The sequence below is a fragment of the Montipora foliosa genome, chromosome 14 (assembly GCF_036669935.1).
Source record: "Montipora foliosa isolate CH-2021 chromosome 14, ASM3666993v2, whole genome shotgun sequence".
In the NCBI taxonomy this organism is placed as follows: domain Eukaryota; kingdom Metazoa; phylum Cnidaria; class Anthozoa; order Scleractinia; family Acroporidae; genus Montipora; species Montipora foliosa.
In genome coordinates, this window is record NC_090882.1 from 19,146,377 (window position 1) to 19,166,376 (window position 20,000).

The 20,000-nt window shown below is 38.5% G+C and overlaps 2 protein-coding genes across 2 annotated transcripts in view; one reads left to right on the forward strand and one right to left on the reverse strand.

The window, feature by feature from the left end:
• Window positions 1-6,264, forward strand: part of LOC137985617 (NEDD8-conjugating enzyme UBE2F-like) — a 7,987-nt gene extending 1,723 nt beyond the window's left edge. Inside the window, exons 5-9 of the mRNA XM_068833254.1 lie at window positions 822-892; window positions 2,508-2,565; window positions 3,189-3,221; window positions 3,342-3,404; window positions 3,938-6,264. Coding sequence (XP_068689355.1) covers window positions 822-892; window positions 2,508-2,565; window positions 3,189-3,221; window positions 3,342-3,404; window positions 3,938-3,997 — 285 coding nt within the window. The 3' untranslated portion in view covers window positions 3,998-6,264. The remainder of the gene's footprint in view (window positions 1-821; window positions 893-2,507; window positions 2,566-3,188; window positions 3,222-3,341; window positions 3,405-3,937) is intronic.
• LOC137985616 (uncharacterized) lies at window positions 6,260-19,979 on the reverse strand. Its single transcript, XM_068833253.1, has 17 exons — window positions 19,869-19,979; window positions 19,633-19,724; window positions 18,179-18,369; window positions 17,317-17,390; window positions 16,717-16,835; window positions 15,391-15,455; window positions 14,847-14,938; window positions 13,896-13,989; window positions 13,746-13,808; window positions 13,350-13,437; window positions 12,565-12,687; window positions 11,803-11,932; window positions 11,331-11,490; window positions 10,914-11,150; window positions 9,619-9,751; window positions 9,334-9,435; window positions 6,260-7,681 (listed from the first exon to the last, which is right to left on the reverse strand). Exons 1-17 carry the CDS (start codon window positions 19,889-19,891, stop codon window positions 7,371-7,373), a joined length of 2,097 nt encoding a protein of 698 aa, XP_068689354.1. The 5' UTR covers window positions 19,892-19,979; the 3' UTR covers window positions 6,260-7,370.
• Window positions 19,980-20,000: the final 21 nt, after the last annotated feature.

Here is a 20,000-nt window from a genome sequence, read left to right on the forward strand (position 1 = left end):
GTTGAGATTTGTGGCACCAGGTGCGATGGTCTTGAAGATATTGGCTTGGTTCTTTTATTCCAGTACAGTTTTGTCATGTTGATCCACAAAAACACCAAAACAGGTTAACATTAAGCCTTCTTAACTGGACAAGCTTGGTCAAAATTTCATGAGTTGAAATTTTGATTGATCGTTTTGTATTACAAAGCAGTTAGTCCTAAGCAGACAATCAACATGCAGAGCCGCCTTTTCTGCCAGGGTATGGCATCACATCGCAGGATTAGGTCTGCCTTCCAGCACACAGAGTTGGCCTTAATAACAACACAAGTGATGGGATAATCCTTGTTATTATATGGCCTGTGTTTGTAGCCAATGTAACACGCGCTCTGATTGGCTAATTGTGACTGAATTGTAGGACGTTATTCTCCCGTAATGCCCACGGGCCGATTACGGGCTTGCAAAAACAAATCAAAAGGTAATTAAAAAGCCATATAATAAACTACTTACTAACCGAGCTAGCTCGAGCCGTACTGGGGAATATTGGCCCTCCGTTGGTTTTGTACAGACCTCGCTGCGCTTGCCACGACCTCGGGCCAATATCCCCCAGTACGGCCCTCGCGCTTGGTTAGTAAGAAGTTAGTAATGACCTTGTGGGCTCGCCATTGAGAAACAAGCTACATGTATCTGTGATCTATTTAATGTTGGGGTATTGTTTCTTCAACATAGATTCCATAATTACTAAGGGTTGAATGATTATTATAAGGCATCGGTCATGACGAATAAAGATTACCAAATAGTTACTAATTTATTATTATAATTTAGCGTTAAAATTTCTTTTCTAGCCACCACATGTCTGGTGTGAAACAAAAATCTGGCATCCAAACATCAGTGAGAATGGAGAAGTTTGCTTAAGGTACAAGTGATAATTTTTTATATCTAAAATTCGTAAGCAAGTGAATATTGATGTTAAAAGCAGATGCTTCGGTGTCATCATGACACCATTCTCAAGGCAAAGTGAGGAAGTAATGCCTTGAGAATGGTGTTATGATGACGCCAAAATGTCGGCTTTTAACGTTAACATTTGTTTGCTTATGTTTTAAGAAATCGTTTTAAGAAATCTTTTTTGATCAAGAATCTAAAATTCATGTTATTAAAAACATCTTGAAACATACACTATTGTAGTAAGTGTGTTTGATACAGGTCTTTTTTTTTTAATTTATGGACATTGTGCCACTCTAACTGAACCATTCTTGTGAGCATGGTTAGCACTAAATACTCTGTGCAAGTCAAAGTTTATTTAGTGTTGGTGTGTAACTTATGGGTGCCATGGTATTTATTCTTCTTTAAAGCCCACATGAGGCCAAAGTGCATCGTGGTTAAGAGTTTTTTGGTTGTAATATTTTGGGCCAAGAATGTAGGTCTTTCATAGCAGAGATCCACTCGCCAAAGGTACACATAGCTGGAGCACAACAAGAAATTATGGTAACCCATCTGTGTGACAAAATTTGGTTTTGGTCACCTTGTGTGCACCCAACCCTCCATGTATGCCAATGTGACCAGTATCATCTGCTCAAGTTTCAAGCTCATTGAGGCAGCCATACTCCAGCTAGTTTACAGCATATATCTTTGATACTGGACATCCATGTTATGGTCAATTAACACCTGTCAAAACAAGATATCTGCTGACTTTAACCCTAAACGGCCTACTAATTCAAAGGTATTTTTGCCTGGTTTACTGAATATGCGGGTAAAGCAGACAAGTGTTATTGAAATACAAAAAGAAAATTGGGGGTAACCACACATTTTTTGAAGATAATTAATCCACAATATTTGTAAAAAGTGTTAAAATACAAAGCAATGTATGGCATTCTTTTCCAAATTCAAGCTTAATTATATCTGAAAAATGCATGGTTACCCCCAATTTTCTTTTTGGATACCAAGAGCACTTGCTAAGTAATGCTTTCTCTGCATAGTTTTGAACCATGCAAAAATATGCCTGTATTAATTAAATTAATAAGCACCACCAATAGGAAATCCGAGTATCTCGAGATGCGCAAAATGTATGCGCAATAACAATAGCAGGCACTGTCCTTAAATGCCAGGCGATTTTACTCGTCAATGGGTTTAATTTATTGTAAGAATAAATACCGGTAACCCTGAAGCTCCGCTTTTAGGCTTTGCTAAATCTATTACTATTAACAGTTTCAGTCAACTCAACCCATGGCCAGTAGTAGAAAGTCAAACCCCATATTGGGAAGCACTGGTCAAATTTACTACTTTCTTTCAACCAATGTGTCACAGGTTGGATTCTGAGACTTGGCATCTTGTATTGGTTGAATATGTAGGTTCTCTACTCTGGTCCAAGGAGTTTTCCTCTGGGTGCTTGAGTTTTTCCCTCTCCACAAAAACGAACATTCAATTTCAATGACTGGATTTACTTTGCAACATAAATTTGCGATTACCATTGCATGAATCAAGTATTAATTTTTGGATCTTTTGTATCTAATTATCTCTCTTGTTTCCACTAGTTTACTTAGGGAGCATACTCTTGATGGCGCAGGGTGGGCACCAACAAGAAAATTAAAGGCAAGTAAAAACACTGTTAGTAGGGACCTTACGAAACGACGACGTTACAAAACAATAGGTTTAGTGAGCAAAAACAATGGCTCTGCATGCGCGTTTTACATTTTGGTACATTTCTTTGCCGTCATCTCCTAAATGACGACGTGAAATTACCAAATTCAAGGTTCTGTGGAGAACGTTAACACATGACGATGAAGTTTAAGTTCTCTCTCTACGCTTCCAACCCACTCATACCAGTTTAATTCCTAGACAGTTACTGCACATTTTTAACGCGAAACAACATGAAATAGTTTCGCAGTGATATGAATAACGCGAACTCGTATTTTAAAATGAAGTCCTCGTTGCTGTCGCCGTCCTCGTTTCGTAAGCTCCCTAGTATATTAAGCACTCCTTTGTTGTTATTGACTTCCCTGGGTGCTGAGAACGGCAAACAAGTTTGAAGGATAGAAAGATGTTTTGCATCAACTAATATTTCAATTGACGATAGTGACCCAACCTGTTCCCGTCAGATTATGGTGATAATGGAAAAATGGTGATGACCAAGGTTTTTTCAAGGCCACGTAATATATTTTTGCTGGCTTGTTAGTGCTTTTAGCTTTTATTAAATCGTACCTTTTGTTCTGCAGGATATTGTGTGGGGACTAAATTCTTTATTTACAGTAAGTATTTAAATATGAAGACTTACCGGTAGTGTTCTTCACTGACACAGTTATAAGCAAGGTTGTTGTAAGTTTCAAACAGATCATAATGCCTCTTTTTTGTCATCAAATTATTTAAAGGATCTGCTGAACTTTGATGATCCACTGAATGTTGAGGCATCAGAGTTATACTTCAAAAATAAGGTAAAAATTAGAAATAATTATGTCATCCATAATTATTATTATTGTAAGTTTGGTTTGAATCCCATGGCTTTCTTTTTAGCTGTGCATGTGATTTGTCATCTTAAAAAATTAATAAGGGTAAACAAAACAACATGCCAAACTGTAGCAGTATTTCAGGAAAGATGTGAGGGTTGAACCATAAAGCGCTGGCTAATGTACACTTTGCTCTTGTCCCCGAGTGTTTGTGTCAGGAATCTTCACTTACCAACGTTCCAACCACCTACTGGAAAGCCTTCCCCTTTAGCTTGTCAGGTTAAAGGTGTATTGCTTAATTTCATGCAATTTCTCATTGATGTAACACTGTCAAACTGTTGTGACAAACGTTATTTTGAGTGGTGAGATAAATAGACTAGCCTTCATTAAAGCAGTTTATAGATATTCTCTTGGATAATCTCTCACTAGTAGTCTTGAATGAAAGAAATTAGTGTGATTTGTTCTTTAGCATCATCAGGTCTCTAAACTACTAATTTAGCTGCCATCAATTTTCCCAACAGGAGTCCTTTCGGAGAAGAGTAGAAGATTACATCACAATGTATGCATCACCTCGAAGATAACAGTAACAGGATGAACTTGGGTGAACTGATACAGTCTCTTTCCTCACACTCTAAAACATCACTTGTAAAAATAAAAGTGCAAGAATGTTGAAAGAATACTAACTAAAAGAATATAGTTTAAAAGTGTGCAATTGATAAATTACTGCTTCTCAATAAGTACTCTAGATGTTTTCTATTATTCTCTTTTTGTAATTTACATTACACAGCTTGTATTAATATTATTTGTCTAAACCCTTTCTTAATAGTACAGATGTAAAGATGTGATTACTGGTAATTTTATTATTCATTCCACCTTCATAGCCCTCTTATATTTCTTGCAAGCCCGAGAAAGGTCAATCATCCAATAATTTTCCTATAAATTGACTCCTCAACTGCCTGCCAGTGATGAGTAATACTGTGTGGTGTTCGAGCAAAATCTCACTTGCAGGAGTCAATCAAGTTATCATCCAAAAATGGTAACTCAAGTTACCCTGGTACATCACTGTACTCCATGTTACCGGCATACCGGTACTTTAATTTCAATTTGTTCCAGTTGAGAATTGCATTAAGTATTCAGTTTTAGAGGCACTGAAAATATTTTGTATGATGAAATACCACTAAAAAAAAATGACTGACTGGGGCTTTTGTGCAGTATGAAAATTTAAGGAGATCTGGGAGAGTGCTCTCTGTCTTCTTCTTCACCTGTATCATTTTTTCATATAATCATACAAGAGCGTCACTCAATGATAATATTATTCTCTAGTATTCTACTAAATTAAATGTGCAATATTGCAAATACCAGTCCATGCATAAATTATTTTAATCTAACTATGGCCAATACTAATGTATTGAAGCCCTCAGTAAAAGCTTGTATTTAAGGTACATTAAGTTGACCATGTGCTGGAATATGAATTGACTACGAAAACCACCAATTTGTGGAATGGGCCCGAATTATCGAGTGACTGCCCTGCCCACTTCAGTTAACTTAAACATTTTGATGAAATTCCTTGCCCATGGTGTGAGCAGTAGCCAACTTTCACTGTCAAGGTGTACAGGAACAATCACAACAATGGAAAGATACGTTTTCAAAATCATGAGTCCCGGGGAAGAATGGATAAAATATTGTTCTTGTCCAGAGAAGAGGTTGCAAGTGCAACCATGGACCTGCTGTCACCTAATGTGCAAGAAAGGTTTCCTGGCCTGAAAAGCAGGAAAGGGAAAGTGGGCGTGGGAGCGACTCAGTAATTCGGGCCCATTTCAGAGTTCGGTGGTTTTCATAATAAATAGGTCAGCGATCTCACATTGTTTTGTAAAGTGCAGTAGACAGAATGTACTGAAAAATGTTATTTTATTGTGTCATTGTTCTCCTTGTCGAAGCCTCTGTGATCCCTTGAAAATTTTTAAGTCCCTATGAAGCTTGTTTTTCCACGTTCTTTAGCTTTTCATTTAAATATCTATAGTGTCTGGAGTGTAGTAATTCAAAAAATTTTCCTCAGAGAGTATCCACATGTTTTAGCAGGCCTTCAATTTATCTGCAAACATTGGCTGAGCCGATTGGGCCTGGTAATTAATGACCTTAAAGAAGTCAAGAATGTTATTGGCCACTTCGGAAAACACCATGATAATGCTCTTTGTTTGTCCCCCCAAATTTTGCATAAGCATTGTTTCCAGTTCCTCTTGGGACTTACAATGGTCCCAAGAGAAAACAAAAACAATGCTTATGCAAAATTTGGGGGAACAAAAAGACGAGTATTATGTTATTTTCCAAAGTGGCCTATTCCATTCTGAATTGTCAGAACATTCACTGGCATCCGAAGGGTAACTATTGTCCAACATTATACAGACTTAACAAAAAGCTCTAGATTTTCAACAAGACTTCATACACTTTTGCGAATTTCTTTCTGAAGTGATGCGAACAAGTTATTTCTTTGACGTTATTAGTTACCAGGACCCAACTAGCTCACCTAAATTTTTCTGCATATAAATACACTAAGAGAGACAAATTTTTGAAGCACTGTACTCCAGACACTGTAGATATTTAAATGAGAAAAGTTTAAAAACAGGGAAAAACAGCAGTAAGTGTCATAAGGACTTTATTGTCATTACCATGAAAAAAAAATTAAGTGTCAGCCAATTATTAATAAGTTTAGGGTTCTCGGAAAACCCTCTGAAGAAAATAGGCCTCACTTATTTTGTAAAATGACAGGTCTTAAAATAAACAAAAGGGCAGCAGAATGTATGAGGCACAGGAAGGCATGATTAAAAAAGAGACGGAAAACAGTTGAAGAAAAAAAAAATTCAAAAATTTATTAGGCATAGCTTGTAAGAAAACTGCATAGGGAGAGTGTACAACGTATCTTTGAATAAGATTACCTGAGCTTGAAGTTCATATTTCCATTGATTTTTAAGTAATAGTATTGTATAATAAATTCAACTTGTGCTTGGAAGAAGAGTAATGGCCATATTTTGTATACTAAATAAAGAAGATAATAAAATAGTGAAACATGCATTTTCATGTTGTCTTGTTATCGAGGCTTCCTATGAGAGCATTTGAAAGGGTAGGGTAAAAGCACTGTGCCTGTCCACACAAAATATTTTGAATAAATTATTTAACACTAGAAAAATGCACTTGGTCTTAATATGTTTTCTTCACGTGTACAGAATCTACCGTGTGATTCAGGTCTTGGGTGCTGCCAGTTTGCTGAACAATCTTTTGGGATAATCTTTCATTATGGAACCAGTCATTTGAAACCTGGGCATGAGCAAGGCATGGATAGTGAAGGATAGTGAAGGTTGGTGAAATCCTCACTCCCTGGGGTCAAAAGTCAAATGATAGTGAAGGTTGGTGAAATCCTCACTCGTTGGGGGCAAAACTCAAGAGTAAACTCCCCCCGCCTCCTATTGTTCCACACAAACGTGGTATCTCCAAGCGTACTAAGGGTTGACAAATATGTTGGCAGATGAAGCTAATACATTGATTTTATTCAAATTTCAATATCAAATCAGAGAAAAAAAATTCTAGAAAGCCCATCAGATTGTCGGCTACAACAGCCTTTCTTGGTCTGTGGCGATAGTGAACTTTGCAAAGCAACCCGTTGTTCCGAGACGAAGCAAAGCGATGACAAGCTGCAATTTACCATGTGCCGCAAAAATGAAAACCACTGACCATGGAGTGACTCCCTGTTTATTTGCCCAGGACAGGATGCAGGAACTGTGACTTCTGGGGTAGTCCCTACTTACTAGGGGACCAAAATACAGTGAGTATGAAGTGAACGTCCCTGCAATCCCTCGCTCATGCCCGAGGGGGGAGGTCTGGGGGTTTCAAATGACTTGTGCATAATAATTATTATTTTGTATTGCTCAAATCTCTTCTCGGGAATTTGACAGTAACCAGTCATTCAAACATCCCTTCTTCTGATTTAGGACTAGATTTCTGTAGAAAACAACAGAATAGCATAATGGTATTCTTCCTTTCAAGTCCATCCACAGGTATAAGAGAAAACGCAGGTGCAAGAGGAAGGACTCTCTCTAAGACCTTCTGTATACAGTCCTGTGCATCCCAATGGTTCATTAGCTCCTTGACATAAAATATCCTTGTGTATATTAGATTAGTGACACCCAAGCCATGCTGAGAAGTGCTACATTGCAATTCACTTATAAACGTCCGAACAATTTCCTCCAGGTCACATTCAGTTGAATTGGATTCTAAAGGGTAGAATAAGATTATCATGGACATAATGAGTCGCCATGCGTGGGTAAAAATAATTATTAAATAATGATTAACATGATGTAACAAGTTAGTATATACCAAAACAGTGGATAGCTTTGAACACGCACACTGATTGGCTACTCAAACTCCGGATATGCATCGCTATTCGCATGGAATTTGCGCCGAAATTGTTGTAATCTTTGCAGGAACAAGTGAGTTAAAACCATCTTTTTGTGCTATATCATCTCACGTTTTTAGTATTTACTAAAACAACTATTCATCTCAGTGTCGGTGGCTAGTGGTGGATATTTACCTCGCCGCTTTGCGGCTCAGTAAATATTCACCACTAGTCACCTCCACTTCAGTGAATAGTTGGTGGGAGGCGCGGTGGTCTCATGGTTAGAGTGGTTAGAGTGGTTAGAGTGCTCAACTCCGGATCAAGTGGTCCGGGTTCTGGTCCTGGCTGGGGACATTGTGTTGTGTTCTTGGGCAAGACACTTTACTCTCACGGTGCCTCTCTCAACCCAGGTGTATAAATGGGTACTGGACTAGCATCCCATCCAGGGAGGAGTAGAAATACTCCTAGTCGCTTCATGCTAATGAAACCGGAGATAAGTGCCGGCCTGATGGGCCTTCTGGCTCGTAAGCAGAGACTTTACTTTACTTTTATCTCATGACTTCAGCCAAAGCAATAGAAAACGAGAAGACAACTCTAAGTCTGAAAACTGCATTATAAAACCAGTAAATATATACTGTATTTAATTTTGATTGCAGACTGGGCTCCTCAGGTTAAGACGACAGGAACCTTTAGATCGTAGGACAAGAACGACTACGAATATGACTTTTCTGTTCTGAGTTTGCGCACTACGAAAAATGTTGGCCTCGTTGGCCTCCAAACCTTATGTGCATTCTCAGTATGAAAACCCGAACTCATAGTCGTACTCATCCTCCGATCTAAAGGTTGCTAACAATAATTAGTATCACCTAACTAGTGGACTAATGCAAATGCTGCATTTTGATTGGCTACTCTAATAGATGACTATTAGTAATACCGGTAGTCCTGGAGTAGAGAAAAGCGTGATGCTTTCTTTGGTTTTTTTCCCAAATAAATATATTTTCAACTTGCATTTTCTAACTTTATTATTGCCTTTTCTGTCCGACTAGTTGGGTGATACTAAAACAATTAAACCCTTCGCCCTCAAGGGCCACGGGTCAATAGCCCATGAGGCGAAGCCCACAAGCCCACAAGGGCTACGGGTCTAATTGTTAATTATTATGTACATTTTGCCAAGCCTGAAAGTGGACCTCCTGGGTTATTTATTCTTAAGACAATGAGTTAGCCTGGCTTGAGCCTGCGATCCAATTGAAACCCAGTACCTGGTCAGTGGTTAACTTTTAAAAAAACCCCAGCTGTTCCTGATGAGCTCTAAACTTGAGCCCAAGATATAGTCATGTGATACTGGTCACATTGGCATACATGGAGGGGTGGACGTACATAACTGTATGGTCGTGCGGTAAACAAAACCTTTCTTGCACAGATGGGTTACCATACTTTCCCATGGTGCTTTGGGTACGCCCCTTTGATGCGCAGAGCTCCGCTAATAATAATGAAGTTGTGAAAAATAATGCAAACTTGAAGTTAACTTACCTACTGCAAGGTTAACAGCAATGGTGTTTTTGTCAGTTCCTTCTAAATAAATGCTTTGCACAGCAAATTCAAATTTGTCTCTGAACAATGATGAAGAATCACCTGCAAAGAATGTATACAATTGATTCAGTCCCATCTTTTAGCAACCAAAATTTGTTTTGCAGCCTGTCCAACTTGTAGTGCAACAATGTTTTTGACTACCGCTATATAATTTTGAGACCAAAGAAGATAAGATGATTTTGATTACTTAATAAATTTTTTATATAGCCAATTGCTCAAACATACCATGACATTGGATGCGATTCTCTTGTGCGACAACATGCCATTCCACCAGAGCTCCCTTTGGTAAAGAGGGTACAATGATATATGACATAACCCCCACTGGTGACTGCAGCTCTTGTTCACTGCCTCCCAAACCCTAGAGGGAACAAAATCAGGTACCATATGGTTCAAAATAACTTGATTCTATTTGTACTGCATGAAAATGTGTGACATCATCATTGTGGGGGCTGACTCATCACTCATTTAACGATCATAGAGTTTTGTGGCGCCAAAGCCATGTATTAAGCTCCTCTTTTTAGAACAGCATATGCTTGACCTGCAATTCGTCATACTTGATATCATGACCAAGTTCTTTCTATTGGTCTTGAGGATACCTGTGTTCTGATGTAGTAAACTGCGACGCGACGGTAACGAAAACGTCATTTAAAATTGCAAGTTCAGGTTTATTAATCGTTTTCGTCGTTATGTCGGCTTGTCTATCTTCTAAAAACTAGTGTAACTCCCCAGGAACTGAATCAGGAGGTGCGGTATTGAATCTACGACAGAAAATTCAAATTCGCTGCCTTTTGTTCACGTTCTCCGTAAAACTTGAGAATTGGTCATTTCACGTCGTAGATTTGCCGAAAACGTGAAAGAAATGTACGAAAAATAAAAATGCACGTACAGAGCGTGCAAAGCTATTGTTTTTGCTCATTAAATATGCCAAATTTGTGACGTTTCCGTTGCCGTCGCGTCGTAGATCTTAAACTCCCTATTTATTTAGAGAGGGAGACACAATAACCTATCACAGTTTCCTAACTTGTGGCCCTCATAATCCAGAATGAATTGGAATTTGGAATGTTGGTTTTTGAGGAGAGGGGAAAACTAGGGTGCCCAGGGGAAAACACAGTACAGCGTAATTGCACCAATATGTGTTTGAATCTCATTCAAGCCTGGAGTTTTCAGGCTTGCATACATTTGCTGAAGTTGTTTAATATCCAATTGTTTGCCATCAATGGCAGTTCTAAATTTCTATTGCACAGTGAAAATAATATGAAATTTCATGATAATGTTATTATATTCTAAAGCCGGGAATGCATTGTATTACTAACTACCAATAAGTTGTTTAGTAACAAAATATGCATCTTGACAGCTGTCGTAGATTCAAATCCTGCCTTGGAATTTGATTTTTCAGTTGTTTGTACGCCCGTTACCAAGCAACTTGTATTCTATCCTTTTGACTGACCCATTACACCTTTCCATCATTTCATGTATCCTGACAGCTAGTCAAATTGTTTTACAAAATGATTTCAACACACCATTGATGTTGTAGCCTGAGACCATGCCTTCTTTGCAACAGGCACAAATGATGGCGAAGTAAGGAAACAATATCCATGTACAACACTAAGCAGTGATTCGTCAGGAGCCATAGCTGATATGACTCTTCCCACATGCCGTAAAGCTAGAGGTGCTTCTCGTGATATGCCACCAGAAACCATGGTCATCGTTGGTGGCCATAAAGCAATTGATCCCGAGACAAACAAAGTGTCTCCAGTCTATAAAGCCAACAAGTGAAACTCGTTAACCCATAATCATGAAAAGTATTGAACATGTACTGTAAAGTGGAAATGAGGTTTTCTAGACAGACATCACAAAAACATGGCCTCTACAAGCATTGGGTATTATGGTGGGAGATTAAATAAATGCTCAAAACCATTCTTCCAACTGAATATTACCTTTGTTGCTTGGCTGTAAGGACCAATATTAGCTGGAGCCCAATCAGAAATGCTTTGAACATGCATAGCATCTCTCCTTGTTCCAGCAGTTTGGGGGCTGTAAACAAGACAATCAACCTGCACTGCAACGTTGTTAGGAAGATTTAGCTGAATACAGGCTCTGGAAAAAAATAAAAACTTAAGAATAATTATGTAACTCTTTATTTTTGGAGTGGAGAAGGTGGCTAGCTGGTGTCCTGGGAAATCTAGACAAGAAATCTGTCTACAGAAGATTTTGTCATAAACAATAATAATAAAGACAAATACTGTACTTTTTTTAAAAGAAAAACGGGGAGAGTTTCTTTGTTGAAGGTGAAACAAACAGGTCATAATTATCTATTTGAATTTCTTCGAATAAAACTAACTTTACAGAAGTTACAAAAAGGCAATACTAAATGCTAAAATTGGTAAGTTATCCTGGCTTGCACTCTACCTTGCAGGAGGATTAACTTTCACAAAGGTTTTGTAAATTGAGTTGACCTTAGCAAAGTCATCCATGTCTTTAACAAAGAGATGAACCATCATTGCATCACTCAAGCTTGTATTTAAACCAGTCAATGTCTCTACAAAATTAATGAAAAACATAAAGCAAAGCAGATGTTGGAAGACAGCAAAAACATTGTTCTGAGGTGTACTCATAGCCCGGGGGGGGGGGGGATTCCCATATGGAACAGACGGGGATGCTCGTCGGAAATTTTGAATTTAACCCCTAAAGGAGACCATTTGGGCGTGGCTCAAGCTTTTTGTGACCCCTAAAGGAGGCCAATCTGGGCGTGGCTTAAGCAAATTTTGACCCCTAAAAACAAGTTAAAAAGAAAATTTGACTTCTGTTTCTCTTCGCGTAATTCTGTGTTTCTTCACAGAACCCTAAACGAGACCTTGGCAGCTTAAAATATTGGCGCTTTGCCCGGAACACCCAAAGCGAGACCAAAATCCAAAATCCGGGACTCATAGTTGGGCTGCATTGTGTTTGTTCTCAACCCTTCAACTATTTGGTTTTCCTCCCTCACCAAAAACTAACCTAAAGTTGACTCTGTCTATGAAATTGCATGTACCTCTAAAAGGACTAACTTGAGTACAATGTATTTACCCTTCATAAATGCATGTATAATTAATCTTTATATCCCTTGAGTTAATTATTTTTTGTTGGATGTCACCTTTTCAAATTAATAAGGAATTTAACAATGGCGTTTACCGGTCAACTCGTGCAAGGCGTTCCTGGTTACATCTTCAATAACCAATTCTTTCCCTTTAACAGCACAGTGGCCATAAATTCCAGAAACCCAAATATAATCACCACTTCTGCTGTGAACGACCCCTAAGTGAAAATAAAATTAACAATACATTAAAAGAATCTTCATTTTATTGTACTGAATCAACTTTGAAAATGTTATGAAAAGGGATTGTAAACACTCAAGAAAGACAAGACAACCTATCAAAAATTAATGATGGCATGAGGTTTGTTTGAAAGCAGAGAGAAGATATGAATGAATCACGGCAAGTAATAATTACAAGAATAATCAGATGTACTTAGAACTGTAAATATTTTGGGCACCTTCTTCAATAGGCCACAATACTCTAGGGTTTGTCCCCCCAAATTTTGCAAAAGCATTGTTTTTGGTTTCTCTTGGGACCATTGTAAGTCCCAAGAGAAACTGGAAACGGTAAAATTTAAGAATCCGATCCCACCAACGCGTCGGCCAACACGTCGGCCAACGCGTCAGTCGACTGTCGGTAGTGTGTCGGTCGACGTGTCGGTAGTGTGTTGGCCAACGTGTCGGTCGTGTGTTGGTGGTGTGTCGACCGACGCGTTGGCTGACGTGTGGGCCGACGTGTTGGTGGGATCGGATTCTTAAATTTTACCTTGGAAACAATGCTCATGCAAAATTTGGGGGGACAAACAAAGAGCATTATCATGGTGTTTTCCAAAGTGTCCTATGTAAAATGGCAATGATTGCATGATTGCAATGATTGCATCACCTTTACAGTGATTTTGAGATCTTGGAGGTAATGTAATCTTCACATCATCAAGGTCTGTATTTTCCCCAGTACCATTCATATTATCTGACTTGGAAAAGAATAACATCGGTTACATTGGGCTTTAACTCACATCAAAACTAAAAACAAAACACTGTAACCCTTTCATCCATAAGGGGCTCTTTTTGGAGGGAAAGGTCTGAAAGTGCTGAACAGCAAAACCACGTGATGGTGCATTCCTTCAGCCAATTATATCATTAAAACAAGGGAAAGATAAAAATTCTCAAAAACATTGTCAGACCTACAATGCACAAAACGTCCTTTTCTTCTCCCTCCACAAAGTATCTTCAGTTGGGTTTTTAGTATAAAAGGACATCTCAATTTTCAATCCAACTTTACCTGTATTTGCAACTGTTCCAAGGACTCCAAACATTTACGATTTTCACAAGACTGTAACGAGACCTGCATTTGGAACAACAAAGTTTTTTAATCATGCTAGTATCATCTAACTGAATGATTCTACTTTCTCCAGCTGGGTCACACTTGTACCTCTCCTTTATCTTGTAAATGCATTTTCTTGAAGTGAAGAAAACCAACAGGAGCAAATGCGTCATCAGAGTGAATAACAATTTCACTTTCATCTCTGACAAAAAGAAAAGAAACAATATTATGTTACGGAAAGCAAAGGGAAAAAAAATGAAGAAAGCTGGTTAGCAAACAAGACTTTTGACCTGAAAGCCAACAGCTCAAAGGAAATAACTCAGACGCTGAGTGTGATCAACATTTCTCCCTGTTATCTCCGTCCATCCATAGGTACTTACAGGCTTTGGTGACTACCCACAACAAGATCCCCATATTAACTTGCACTCTTACACCCAATAAAAGAACAACACTCAGAAAATGGATTTTAGTTCTAGCTAATCTAAGTGAATATTAAACCCTAGCCAAATCTTCTGGCTTCTAAAGTTATATCTTTATCAGATATCTCCTGGCTTACCAAAAGAGTGTTTCTTCCAAGTGTTGGTGAATAGACTAGACAGAAAGAATTAGTCCAGAAAGTCTAATTACCAGTGATCCACAAAACTGCTGTCACCGGCACCATAGTCATATCCTTGTTCTTTTCACTTATTTCATATTTTTAAACTATTTTCTTCTTGACAGTGTATTTGTGTCAGAAATCTAACAGTCATTTGACCTACAACTGAGGCATCGGTCTATTCTTGATTTAAGACTTGTTTTTCATTTTGTGTTTTCAAAGAACTTTATATTGCACAGCAGTTTGTGAGATCATATAAGAATGCACTTATGCCATTCACAGCTCTGTCAGTGGTCCCACTAATACAGCTACAGCTGTAGTTTTGCTAACTTAACAATAAAGGTTTGACACATATTTACACGCTTTTGTGCAGAAAGATTTATTTAAAATCTGTGCAAAGGTATTTGAAATTTGCTTCCTTCACGCAGTTACTGTTGCTCTTTACCTCTGTTAGAACAACTCACATCACTATCTTTTTCTTGAACAATGGACAATCCAAAGTGAATGTCTCATATTCTCCACCCTCTCCACAAATATTTGAACCATATCTCTCTTTCTAGAGTTTGAGTACAAAAATAATCATTAGATTGCACAGCAGAAAGTATGCCATTTCATGCTTGATTTGTATGGCAAAACATGCATACTGCTATGAAGTTGGCAGTGAAACTGGTGGCTACTGAATTTAACAAGCTGTATTTATAGAATATGACAAATGAGTATCTAAAACAGGACAAATCAGTTGACCACTAAAAAATCAGCCTTCGGCCACACTCAAAGTAAGGCAAAGTTCTTGAAGCGATAAAGATGCAAAAACAAGCTTAGAAGGACTGTCACAGTCATACAGTGTAGGTGCCCTAGTCATCATATCATGATACTGGTTTTTTTTTATTTCATTATCTTCGCTTAAGGTCCGTCTCTCAGCAAATGTGCCACACCAGCTTGAACAGCAGATATTTTTTTCATTTTTTTTGGAGAGTAAAGGAATAATTATATTGCTAATGGCCTTACCAGAATACACATAAGGGAATAAACCTCTGATATCGGCAAGCCAAGATGATGATGTGGACTTAAATCTATAAAGTAATATTATAGACTTAAAAACTAGTTACAGAACAGTGAGGAAATTTAAATAGGATGCTTACAGGTAGATAGGGTGGATGACAAAGGGGGAAAGAAAGTCCCAGAGGATGAATGGAAAAAATAACGATATCAGCCAAATGTCACAAACAAACTTATTTTTATGTAATTGTTGTAAATAGTGGCTTAAAATAATTTACATTGATGCTACACCTTAATTTTATTATTATTATTGTTATTATTATTATTCATACCTTAGGAACAATTCCCATAAAGAGTGAACAAAGGATACCGGGGTGACATCAGGGTGCAGGAATGGCGCAGTGGTGAGAGTACTTGCCTCCCACCAATGTGGCCTGGGTTCGATTCCCAGACTCGGTGTCAAATGTCGGTTGAGTTTGTTGGTTCTCTACTCTGCTCCGAGAGGTTTTTCTCCTAATACTCCGGTTTTCTCGTCTCCTCAAAAACCAACATTTGACTTGATTTGCGTCAATTGTTGATTTCACTTTACAGTGTCCCCCATTAGTGCTCCAGCGCTAGAGTGAATAGACACTAAAATAAAGTTCCTTTTAGTGTCGTGAGACGGGAACAACGATTTATTGTTCTTAGCTGAGAAGACTAGAGAGAGTCTAACCATTTTCAGATGTCATAAAAAAGGCAGCACTTTCTCTTAAGTTATTTAACGACACTGAATGTTGGTCCGGGTGGAGTTTTGACCCCTGACCCCACACGGAGTAGTCCGATGCTCAACCAAGCCAACCAACAGGAAGCTTTCACTATGGCGTCATTTTACTACAACTACCAGAATTCAGTTTGTTTTTCTTTTATTGGAATTTTGTATTCCCAGTGGGAAAAACAACAATAGCTCTAATTAGCATGAGACAAGCAAAACCTGAAGGATTCTGGTACTTCAAATGGTGTCATCATGCAAATGTCCTGTTGGCAGTCCAATCTAAAAATAACAATTTTATTATAAACAATAAAATTATTATTTTTATATATAGACTACAAATTAAATAAAACGAAAATTAAGCAATCTTAAAATCACTTCAACCTCAATTTCATTCTGAACTGCAACAATTTAACCACTCAGTCAAACGGACTCAGGATAATGGCCAAGTGGTCAATTTATCAAATGCCCAGTGCAACCCAGTAAAGAAGTAAAAGCTGATGTTTTTTGCCTCGTGTAAAGAAATTCAGGTATTTTTCCAATCATTAATATTCATCAGGAACAGAAAAGAAGTAAACATTATGCACCCATTGCAGCAACTTTCACCAACACGGCTTTAATTCCAGAAGAGATCATTTCACTGAGAAGCTCCTGTTGGTCTCGTCTCCAGAGGTAAGCTAAGGAAGATAGTCCTAAACGGGAGCACCTAGAGAGGAAAAAGTAAAAAATGTTTTTGTCACAGTAAAATCTAAAAATCGACATTAGGGACATTTAGATTCTAAGATGAGGACGAGAACAAGTGCGAGATTTGACTGCCCATTTTAGCAAAAATACTTAGCACATTTATAACCCATATGATTAATCTTACTCTTTGTTAGGAGTATAGGTTACCCAGTTATTCTCATTGCTGGTAACTGAGCCTTTTTCTGATCAAAAAGTGCCAAAAATGCTACCATGTTGTTGACTTGTTTTGACACAACAACATTTTTGCAAAACCTTGTACTAAAACGATGACAGTATCACGTTTTTCCCACAAAAATGATGCTGGTTTGCGCACGCTCACTGTTTTTCTAGGAGAAAATCCTGTACTCGTAGTCGTTCTTGTACTAAAATCTAAAGCTCTCTATTGATAAAATAGACAAAAAAACTTGATATTTTTATCACAATTGTTTTTATTTGCAGCTTACACATGTTCCACTCTGACTCTCTGGTAGTCTGATAAAATTGCTCCCACTGAAACTGCATCAAATGAAATATCCTCCTATAATACAAACAACAAATTTCGCTTTTCATCGTCGTTTTAAAGGAATGAATGATGAATGACTGTCTCTAGTTCTCCCTGGCTGCAGAATGTTATGGAAACAAAAAGACATAAATTTCAGGTAGTGAACAGCAAACAAACACCAAATTTTATTGAAAAACTGTTTCTTGTGTAGAACTGTATTAAAGACCAAGGTGTGTGGCATTCATCTGAAATGGTACACCAGAACATTCATTCCACAAATTGCAAAATAGTAACAGATTTGATCTTACCAACCTGTTCGCTTACACAGTACATGAACATATATGTTAGCACTTGACTAGCACATGCATAGAGTACAGTGTTGGATCCAGGGGAGGGGCCCAGGTGGCCCATCCCCCCCCCCCCACCCCCTTATTTTTGGACCAAAGCCATCAAAACACCAAAACTGTGCCTGGATCCACCACTGGAGTATACGATATGTATTTGACTGTAGACTTAAAAATGATGGTGTTCTGTGAGGATTGATGTAAACAGGAGATTTTACTGAATGCTCCTGGCTGATGCTTTTTTGAAATTTGTTCTCAACTAGAAGTGATTTATAATTTAGAATGGTGTAACACAGACAGTTGGCTATCTTTCAGCCAATGCAAAGGTTTACAACTACCAGTACTGTGAGAATAGAACCATCACATGTTAGTCACAGTTAAATTTATCTTCAACATTTTCATTGGAGCAATGACCTTATAAGAGCAACTGTTTTCACACAACAGCAAAAATTACTAGAAACCTGTACCTCAAAAAAGTACCTTTATTTTCTTAAGCAGCCTGAATAAGTCTTCAACTTCATCTTCTTGGGACTCTTGATACACCTTGCCAAGAGAAAGGGATGAACCCTGAATTGTTCCACGGAATAATGGCAAGTCCATTGCTTGTGCATACAGGTCAATAGCATGATGTCCCACTGTCTGGTACATGTAGCTATCAAGTTCATCTGTACCTGTCATCACATAATTTAAGAAGAGAAAAAATAACGATATCAAATCCCATCAAAATGGAATTGCAGCATGACAAATAATATTGAAATAACAGAAACGGAATTTTTGTGGTTGTGGATCAAAGCATGGTAAAATAATAATTTATTGGTTGGCATTAAAGCGCTAATGACCTAACCATCAATATTCCAATTTAAACAACTGCATCTAACTGCATGGACAGCAACTGCTTGGGATGTCCAGGGGCCTCCACTGTGATCAGCCAGCACCTAGACACTAAACCACTCCCATGGCTAGCAATCCCCGCAACCCAGCCATAATCCCCTCCACAGAGAGATCTGGCCATGACACCAATCACTCTGCATTAACAGTAGAAAAAATGGGACTGGGGGGGGGGGGGGGGAAAGAGGACACGGAAGAGAAAAGAACTCAATAATGCTACAAGAAAAAACGCTAAATAAGGAAAAACCGCACCCTGAGTGTCACACAACCAGTCCCGCATGGCAGTCCACTAGACCAATTTCAATATACCGGTATTAAAATTCAGTCCTAAACAAAAGACATCATCTCGAGGCTCTAGGGAATAAACTCATACAAATCACTTGAGATGATGCCTTTTGTTTTCGACTGAATTTTTTGTATATCGAAATTGGTCTGTTCTTAACAAACTAAGCCAACTGGCCGGCTTACCTGGAAACCATGATGTTATGGGTCCCACAGTAGAACCCATGGATTTTTGGAAGTTAAAGTCACTGCGCTAAAGATCCGTTGATTTTTCCTCTGGGAGTGGAATTGTTTGAAGAATGAGAATGATAACAAGAGGTTCTATTCATATTCAAATGTCAGTGAACAGACAGACATTCTACAGTCAAGCTGGAAGGTCACTGAAAGGTGCTGTGGGGTGGTGGTGGGAGGTGGGGGAGGGGGTGGTGAGAGGTGGGGGGAGGGAGGGGGTGTGGAGGTATTCCTGGATGGGTAAGGAGGCGAAGTGCGATCTAACAGGATCTTCTTCAACTTTGCCTGTGCAGCCAGCAAGCGCGTTTCAAGCGGCGAGAACCGAACTCATTTTTCCGGACGCGCAAGAATAGGGCAAGCGCAAAAATATTCTCGCGCGGGTGGAAAAATGAGTTTGTTTCTTGCCCGCTGGAAACGCTTGCTACGCAGACTATCTGCAACTGAGAGAGAGCTTTGTAAGCACAGTGTCACTGACTCCTCTAAAACCGTGAAATTTTGCGCCTCTGGTGTCACGTTAACTCTTTACGGTTTACCTTCATCGCATGGCTTGAGATTTGCCAGTGCTACAATGACGTGACCATGTTGAACACATTGCATCATGTTGTAACAACTGTCCTTACCACCGCTGTTAAAAAACAAAGAATCACAAAAAATAAAGATAAGGAGTCATATCGCCACACGTGAGGACTAAAAGCTTCACAACAAATTTCGGTACGTGTAATGGCTAATTGAAATATAACATCCAAAGAATGAAAGACATTTAGATAACCTAATCAGAGCAACAACCCTCATAATTGCTGGAACGTTAGAGAGGAAATCTTCGATAAATTTTCAAGCTACAGTCGTTATATAGCGATGTTTAACTAGGATACAACGTGTACAGATACATAAGGTATTTGAC

Excerpts from the sequence above, each read along its gene's own strand:
- LOC137985616 (XM_068833253.1), bottom strand. The coding sequence starts at position 19,891 with ATGAGGGTTGTTGCTCTGATTAG. Across the intron at positions 11,933-12,564 it reads CGCCTTGCACGAGTTGACCG|AGACATTGACTGGTTTAAAT; the intron begins GTAAACGCCATT and ends TTAATTTTGTAG. Across the intron at positions 11,491-11,802 it reads AAAGTTAATCCTCCTGCAAG|AGCCTGTATTCAGCTAAATC; the intron begins GTAGAGTGCAAG and ends ATTTTTTTCCAG.